Source organism: Octodon degus, unplaced genomic scaffold (genome assembly GCF_000260255.1).
Source record: "Octodon degus isolate 3935 unplaced genomic scaffold, OctDeg1.0 scaffold00074, whole genome shotgun sequence".
Classification (NCBI taxonomy): Eukaryota; Metazoa; Chordata; class Mammalia; order Rodentia; family Octodontidae; genus Octodon; species Octodon degus.
Window position 1 is genome coordinate 7,801,936 of NW_004524650.1, and position 9,260 is coordinate 7,811,195.

The 9,260-nt window shown below is 35.4% G+C and overlaps 1 protein-coding gene across 1 annotated transcript in view; it reads right to left on the reverse strand.

Moving 5' to 3' along the window:
* Nucleotides 1-9,260, reverse strand: part of Ccdc18 (coiled-coil domain containing 18) — a gene marked incomplete at its 5' end in the record, with an annotated part of 110,537 nt that overhangs the window by 87,342 nt on the left and 13,935 nt on the right. Inside the window, 2 exons of the mRNA XM_023720296.1 lie at nucleotides 4,716-4,844; nucleotides 8,042-8,148. Of these exons, the coding sequence (XP_023576064.1) occupies nucleotides 4,716-4,844; nucleotides 8,042-8,148 (236 nt within the window). The remainder of the gene's footprint in view (nucleotides 1-4,715; nucleotides 4,845-8,041; nucleotides 8,149-9,260) is intronic.

Here is a 9,260-nt window from a genome sequence, read left to right on the forward strand (position 1 = left end):
TTTTTGCGATACCGGGGATTGAACTCAGGACCCTACGCTTACCAGGTAAGTGCTTATTCTACTGAGCTATCTCCCTAAACTAGCCAATCGTAAACCTGTTTATTCTGCCTCACCAGTTACTCCCCACAGAAACCACAATAAAGAATCTTGCCCTTATACTCCTGCCTCCTTACTAACCGGATACCTCCCCATGTGAGCCTTCTCAATAGAATACTGTGCCTCTTGTCACCAGCTATTTTTTTTTTGTTGATTTGTTTGGGTTTTTTTAGACAGTGCTGGCTATGTAGTTCAGGCTGGGCTTGAACTCACTATGCTGTCTTTAAAACTCATGGCAGTCCTCCTGACTCAGCCTCCAAGTGCTGTTGTTACAGGAGCATACTACCACATCCAATGCTCAAACAGTAAAAATTTCTTTCATGATAATCATATATCTGTGTATCTTACCATACCTGACTTTTAAAATTCCTGGGTATATTTTAAAGTATGTATTAAGATTGTAAGTATTTTTAAAAATTTTATAGTTTTTCTTATTTTTAATTTTTATTGAATGAAGTATGTAAATTTTAAGTGACTTTTTGTACATTTATATAACTGATACCTAGATCAAATGCAGGACATTTCCAGTACCCTCAAAGGGTCCTTTTGTATGCACCCCCAGTTTAACTCTATCCTAAAAAGTAAGCACTATACAGACTTTTTACTGGATATGTTAATTTTTTTTTTTTTTTTTTTTTGCGAAACTGGGGGTTGAACTCAGGCCCTTGCGCTTGCCAGAGAAATGCTTATTCCACTGAGCCATCTCTCCGGCCCCTTGGATATGTTAATTTTGCCTATTCTTGGTTTCTTATTATTTAGTATTTTCTTGGGTATAGTCTTTTTTGCTTACATTTTCCATGTTGCTGTATAATTGTGATTGCTCTTTTCCTAAAGGATAAGTTTCATTCTATAAAATGTCACAATTTATTTATTGATTCTATCATCAATGAACGTTTAACAATCCTAAATAAAATTACTTTAAAAGTCCCTGTGCATGTCTTTTAATAGATATAGGGGTGCATTTCTGCTGTAGTCGATATAAGAGCACAAGCAAACTTATCTTTCATAGACACTGACAGTTTTCCATAGTAGTTCTATAACTAACACTTCCACTTGAAATGTATAAGCATTTCAATTACTCCACATCTTTGCCAAACCTTGACATTTTACATCTTCTTCATTTTAGCCACTGTGTGTTACAGTAGGCCTGATCCTTTTCTTTTACCATCATCATTTGTGTGTACATTTAGCTAGCTATACATCTGTTTAGGTTTTCACGTTATTCAGTTTTATTAACTATATTTTGCTGGGAAATTTTTGTTGTCTGTTTTCAAACTGATTGTCATAAGATTGTTCATACTTATTGATGGTACTGGTTGTTTTCTCACTTGTTTGGTTTTTGTAGTGCTGGAATTGAACCCAGGACCTTGTGCATACTAGGCAAGCATACGCATTCCTAGTCTTACACTTTTATATCACAGTTAACTCTGTAAGTTAGGATTAAATATATTTTGTGTCATTTCTTTTATTAATCTTGTCTATGCTCATTTACCTGAGGATTATGAAAATAACTGACAAGTTTTCTTAGTCCTCTCTGTTGATCCTTTGTTTTCCATTTATCCAATTTTCCCTTATTATCATTATTTTAATAAGCATGCCAATTTTTAGATAGTTTTTCTCCTGAAGTCTTTTCCAGACTATGAGTGAGCATTTTGGCTCATTAACTTTTAGTCATAACTTATAATATATGTATAGGTTTGAATTTCTTCAGTTTTAGTATATTTTGCTGCTATAAGAAAAATATCATAAATCAACTAATTTGTAAAGAATAGAAATTCACTGCTGATAGCTCCTGAGACTAGGAAGTTCAAGAATAAGGTTCTAGAAAGTCAGGGCTCAATCTGTATGCTTCTAAGACAGCATACTGAATACTGTGTCCTCCAGAAGGGAAGACTGTTGCATAATCATGTGCCAGGAGGCAAAAGAGCAAAGAAGATGAAATATTTCTAAGCCTTTTTATATGGGTATTAATCCATCCTTCATGACCTAAACACCTCCCAAAAGCCTCACCTTTTTTTTTTTTTTTGTGGTACTGGGGATTGAATTCAGGACCTTGTGCTTACCAGGCAAACACTTATTCTACTGAGCTATCTCCCCGGCCCCTCCTTTTTGAAGACTATTACGTTGCAGATTAAATTACCAAACCATAAATTTGGAGAGACATATTCCCACCAAACTATAACATCAATATTCATTCTAGTTCTACAAAATGATCCAAGAGGTTTCATGCCATACCACTTGTACAAGTTCTTTGATATAACACACAAAATATTCATAGTATAAACTCAGCCTCTTTCTTCCCTAATCTACTAACATAACATTAGTCAATATAACTAGGTTAGAAATATAACTTAGAATATCTGCTTAGCATATGCAAAGTTCTAGGTTCAGTCTCCAGCACCATAAAATAGTAATGACAGACTTCTTTGGCAATGATATTTTCTTAAATCCATACCTTTGCACATGGTATCTGGAACATCTATCTCTTTTATTTACCTTATAAAAGCAAAATCAATATTCTAAAAAGTACATCGTATATAAGCTCTTTTGGGGGCTGGTGAGATAGCTCAGCGGCCTAAAGCACCTGTATAGGCAAGCTTAGGCAGGCACAGGGGGCTGGGGTTCGATCCCCAGCACCACATACTGCACCAGGCCCGCCAAAAAAAGAAATTGTTTACTTTAATCCATATATTAAGAGAGAAACACTAATATGGTGGAAGAGAAATATGTAGAACTCTTGAAGACATAGGTTAGACAAAGGCTATGAACAAAACCCCAATTGCATGGGAAATAGGATAAAGAATCAATAACTGGAGGGCCAGTCAGATAGCTCAATGGACTAAAGTGCCTGCTTAGGCAGAGCACAGGGACCAGGGTTTGATCCCAGGAATGCCCTGGTAGCCCCACCCTCAGGACCCAATGAGATGGAGAATGAGAACCGGATGTGGGAGCGTGCCTAGCGCTTTGGAGGCTGAAAACAGGAGAATCACTATGAACCCAATCTACGTAGTAAGACTGTAGACCCTGTACTAAATACATAAAGAAAAAGAATCAACAACTGGGATCTCATCTTATTAAAAACTTATTTTCATAGTGAAAGAAATTATCAACACTTTTGTTTCATTTTTTATGTATTTGGTACATGATCTCATTCTGCAGCTCAGACTTACAGTGATCCTCCTCTTTCTAGCCTCCCCACCTCTGGGATTATAGGTATGCACCACCACCCCCTGACTCGGCTGCCAGCTCAGTGCACCCCAGGGGTGAGACCGGAATGGCATGCAGGACCGGGTATCAAATTCTAGTCCTTGTGCTTGCTTAAGCTGGTGCTCAGTCCTCTAAGCTATCTCGCCTCCTGAAATTATCAATAGAGTAAAGTGACAACCTATAGAGTGGGAAAAAATTTTCGTCAACTGTTCCTCAAAGGACTAATATCTAGAAAAAATAAAGAATTTAAAAATATCAGACCCCCCCAATTTAAAGACCCACTCCAAAAGTGGGCATCTGAGATGAATACACACTCTTCAGATTAAGAAATATAAATGGCAAATAAATGCATGAAACAATATTGAACATTATGGTCATTCAAGAGAAGCAAATTAAAATAACACTGAGATTCTATCTCACTCCGAAAAGAATTATTAAGAAATCAACGAGTCCTGGTACTAAAAAAAAAAAAATCAACCAGTAACAAATGCTGACAGGGTTGTCAATGTCTGATGAGAGTATAGACTCCTGCAACACTATGGAAATCAGTGTGAAGATTCCTCAAAAAACTAGGATTAGAGGTCCCCTTTGCCCCAGCTATTCTCATTCTTGGTATCTTCTCCAAAAAAAAAAAAAAAATTAAAAGCATCATAGAACAGTAATATATGCAAGCACATATATTATAGCAGCACAGTTTATAACAGTTAACTTTTGGAAACAACCCAAATGCCTATCAACTAATGAGTAGATATAAAAAGATGTGTTTTTTTTAACACAATGAAATACTTCTCAGTCATAAAGAAAGATAAATTTGAAGCATTTCTACCTGGGGTCTCATCTTATTAAAAAGCACAGCAAAAGAAATCATCCTTGAGACTATACTCTTAAGACTGTAACCCTGAAAACAGCCTTCAGTAAAATAAATTGGACAAACACATGTATATCTCACTGTCTCGCTCATATAAGAAAGTGAAAGTATAAATAAGAAGCAAAATATATAACAAATTGTGAATTAGGAAGAAACTATTCAAAAGGATAGGGGAACTAGGAGGGGGATGTGGAAAGGAAGAAAGGGAAAGGATAAAATGGAAACAAAGCTTTATAATTAAGGATAGGGAGAGAGCTGAAGGGAAGGGCAAAAAAAGAAATCAAGATATATCATCTACAGATACAAATTTCCTATGATGAATGTGACCACTTGGCATATCTAAATTGTACCAAAAACTGAATTAAAAAATTGTTTCTGTTAGCTGGGCATGGAAATGCCAGCACTTAGAGGAGGCTGAAACAGGATTACTGTGTGTTTAAAATTACCCAGGGCAATACAGTAAGCTGAACGTCAGTCTAAACTACACAGAAAGACCCTATCTCAAGAAAGCAAACAAACAAAATTTTGTTTTAGAAACACATACCTTTTTCCTTGTTTACTTTGTTCAAGTAAGTCTACCTTCAACTTTATGCATTCCTCTTTAGACTCTTGCAAACTCTGTTCTTTTTCAATCACCATTTTCTGGCTCTGCTCTAATTTATCTTCTGCCTCTCTGTAAAATTTACAAATAACAATAAGAATACCATAATGCAACATTAAAAATTCGATGACTGTGAATCAGGGAGTTAAAAGAAACAGAAAAAAGTGTATTCATAATTTTCAACTAAAAGTTTTTATAAGGAATAAATACTGCTATTTTTTTTCTTCTGTATTTAGTGTAAGGTCTACAGTGTCTCACTACATGGATCATGCTCATAGTAATTCTCATGTTCAGCCTTCCAAGTGCTGGGATTACAGGTGCATGCCACCACACCCAGTCTCCATCACTGTCTCAGTGCGCCCCATGGGCAGGGTAAGCACAGCAGGCCAGGGATCGAACAACATCTTATTTATTTATTTATTTATTTATTTATTTATTATTTTAGGACAAGGGTGTACAGGGTCTCACTACATAGATCAGACTCATAGTGATTCTCCTGTTTTCAGCCTCTCAAGTGCTAGATTACAGGTGCACACCACCACTCCTAGTCTCAATCACCATCTCTGCTTGCCCCAGGGGCAGAGCTGGCACAGTATGGCGGGGATCCAACCCTGGCCTCTGTGCTCTGCCTAAGTAGGTGCTTTAGATCGCTGAGCTATTTGGCTTGCCCTTCTATTTTTATCAGAAGGGAAATATATCCGAACTAAAGGCTCATTATACTTCACAGTCACATACTGGAAACATAAGAAAAGAACAATTGTTATTATTCCTACATCCAAAGATTTTTCTGACAGTTCTAACCCCCCCAAAAAGAAAAAAATAATAAGAATTATTAATCATGACAAAAAGACAAAATTTCATTTATTCAATGATGATATCACTACCTACCTAGAAAACTGAGAATTGAAAAGTTATTGGAATAAGAGTGCTAAAAACAATCCATGTATAATATAATATTAGAAGTCCCATTAAACCCAGCTATTCCCCTTCTGGGTCTTTTTCCCAAAGAACTGAAAATATCCATGTTTATAACAGTACAATTTGTCATAGCCAAATCTTGGAAACAACCCAAATGCCCATCACATGAGAAATGGATAAAAAAAAAAAGTGGTATTTTTTTATACAATGGAGTATTACTCAGCTATAAAGAAAGATAAACGAAGTTTTTATAGGTAAATGGATGCAACTAGAAGCTATACTGGTAAGTGAAAACAGACCCACATGTGCAAACATTGTAGTCTCCCTAATGTAAGAACCTGAAAGAATAAATAAAACCTGAGAAGTACAATAGATATAGTAGAACAGAAAGAAATTGAACATAAGGAATAAACAACTGAGAGGAGGGGAAGAAGAAAAAATAGGGAAAAAAAAAGGAAGGGTGAAAAATCATGTACATACATATACAGGATAGCTGGGATGATTGTACTACTAATTTCCATCAGTTTTTTGAAGACAGCACTTATCGTTTAAAATTTTTACTTTGCTAATATCTGTAATATAAGCAACTACAATGAAGACAGCAGTGTGCAACATAACAACCACTGCTGAATATCTTTCATCCTGTTTTTTATAAATGTAGACCATGCCATTACAGGTATGATGGTGTACACCTGTAATACCAGCACTTACAGGAGGCTAATATAGGAGGATTACTGTGGGTTTAAAACTACCCATGGCTACGTAGAAGTTGAAGGTCAGTCTGAACTACACAGAGACCATCTCAAGCAAGCAAGCAAACAAACGTTTTAGAAATACGTATCTTTTTCCTTGTTGACTTCGTTCAAGTAAGTCTACCTTCAGCTTTATGCATTCCTAATGTCCCAACTTTATGCATCATCTCTAATGTCTTATCCATCATTTCTATACTCTCTTTAAATTAAAAAGAAAAAAGGACAAGGAAAGAAATTAAGGTTTATTGAAAGGAAGAGTTAATGTTTAATGGTTTGATCAATCTTGCATGCCTATATCTGGTAATATGAGCAACAAATTTGACAATAACACTATGTAATATACCAACCACTCTTAATTCTATATTCTTTTTTGTTTCTTCATTTATGTATTTGGAACTGTGTCTCACTATGCAGCTCAGACTCGTAGTGATCCTTCTGTTTTCAGTCTCCCCAGCACTGGGGTTACAGGTGTGTGTCACCACACCTGGACTTGGTAGCAGTTTAGCACACCCCACGGGTGGAGCCAGTGAGGCATGAAGGACTGGGGATTGAACCCTGGTCCCTGTGCTTGCCAAAGCAGGCACTTAATCCACTGAGCTATCTCACCGGCCCATTTTTTTATTCTTATTTTGAAGTTCTGCAGCATTTTTACTGTTTTATGTTTCTTTATTATTCTTTGTTATTTTTTTTCTTTAAAAAAGAAAAGAATTATATTTCTAACAAAAAGTAACTCAACAGTTAAAAAATAAAATAAAATAATTATACTATACGAATATCAAGCCAGGAATAGTGGAGCACATTGTTAGTGCCAGTCATTAGGAGCCTTAGGCAAGAGAACTATTTAATCCCAAGAGTTCAAGAACAGCCTAGGTAACAAAGAAATATCCCATATCTTAAAAAAAGAAAATAAAGAGTAACCTTCCCACCTACTAGCAATGAACAGAATAAGAACAAATTCATAATAATCAAAAATAATAAAATATCTAGGAATAAATTATAAATATAAAATATGTACATTACAAAGAAAATTACAAACTATAAGACTTGAATGATGACTTTAGAACATACCAGAATAATTGCACAAGTTGTTAGAACATAGATTTTTGGGCCCCACTTCTCTGTAAGCCTGAAATAGGAGCTGATAATTGGATTTCTCACAAGTACTCAGACCACAGGAAAACTACTAGTATGTCAACTGTACTCTGAGAATTACTCAAATATTATAATATGCTATTCAGTATACAGAGATATTTCCTATGTTATGCTAAACAGAAGAGACAAATAAATGATAAAGTATTTATTTCCTAATATTTTATTTCCTAAACCCCACTGAAGTATATATTATAATATAGGGAAAGAAACCAATTTATATTTTATAAAAGCATGTAAATAAGCATCTTTCTAAAGTCTCTATATGCTATTTATAACCTGTATCCATGAGTCTTGATTGAATGAAAATATATTCAGTAAGTTGTAGAACATCTATATTCTACTAAGTCATTATAAACTTACAGGAGCAGGGGTGAAGGACAAGATTTAACAAGATATAACAACCAGAAATAGAAATAAAAAATTTAAGACTATAGAAAGTATATTTACCTCAAAACTTTATCTTGAGCTGAAACTTCTGCTTCCAAATTTATAATCTGCTCTTCTAAGATTGGGATATTGGCTGCCTGTTGTTGAGCAGACTCAAGCACAGAAATCTAAACCATAAAAACAACTTTCAGAATACTTTTTCAGAAAATAAATTAATCTACTTTGATCCTTAGTTGTTTCCCTATTAAATGAGAGGGTTCAACAGGAAACCAGTCACTGATAAATATAAAGTTCACCATATTTCTCTGATCAACATTTACACGGATATGCCATCATCACAAAATGGTCTTAGCAGTAAGCTATTGCTATAACCCTCAAATTGATATCCCCATATAACCAATTAGTTATTTGGAAGGAAAAGTAGAGTATCTATTGATATCGTTGCATCTAAAAAGATTAATTTTACATTAAGTTAGAAAAATAGGGCCAGTGTGATAGCTCAGTGGACTAAGTGCCTGCTTAGACAAGTGCAGTGACCAGGATTCAATCCTCAGCACCACATGCTGTGCTAACCCTGCCCCTGGGCACACTGGGCAGGCCACAGAGACTGGGCATAGTGGCACATGCCAGTGATCCCACCACTGGGGAGACTGAAAACAGGAGGATCACTGAGTCCAGGCAGCATGGTGGGACCCTCTACCAAATATATGTGTTTGATTTAATAATCAGACTATCAGACTATACAAAGTTATATAAGAAAATATTTATAGGAGGGAGTATTAGGGATGCAGCTCAGTGCAATGTCTATGTTCAAGCCCCAGAATGGCAAAAATAAAATAAAATTTTATGACATAAAACTAATTTTAAAATACATTCTTAATAGAAATACCCTAAATACAGGAAAGCATAGTAATCATATAATCTAGAAGATGAACAGACTACACTACTGTAGTAGCCTATAAAATACAATCTAAGTGGTGAGGAAGAAAATTGAGTTATCTTCAAATTAGTCAAAAATCAAAAATATCAAAGAGAAGTAATTATTCCTAAAAAGAAAGTTGAGAACATGCAGAAAATGAGGTGCAGTAGAAGAAAGGGATAAAATAATGGGGTAAGATCAGAGATTAACAAGTTTCTATAGAAAATAACCTCCCCCCTTTGTTCCCCCTCACAGAAAAGCAACAAAAAGGTAACGGCCTAAAGGTAAAGAGTTTAGAGTGGAAGAGAAATTGAACATGGCCAAGCATTGGCCGTGACTCATCCACATGGCTGCACTGAT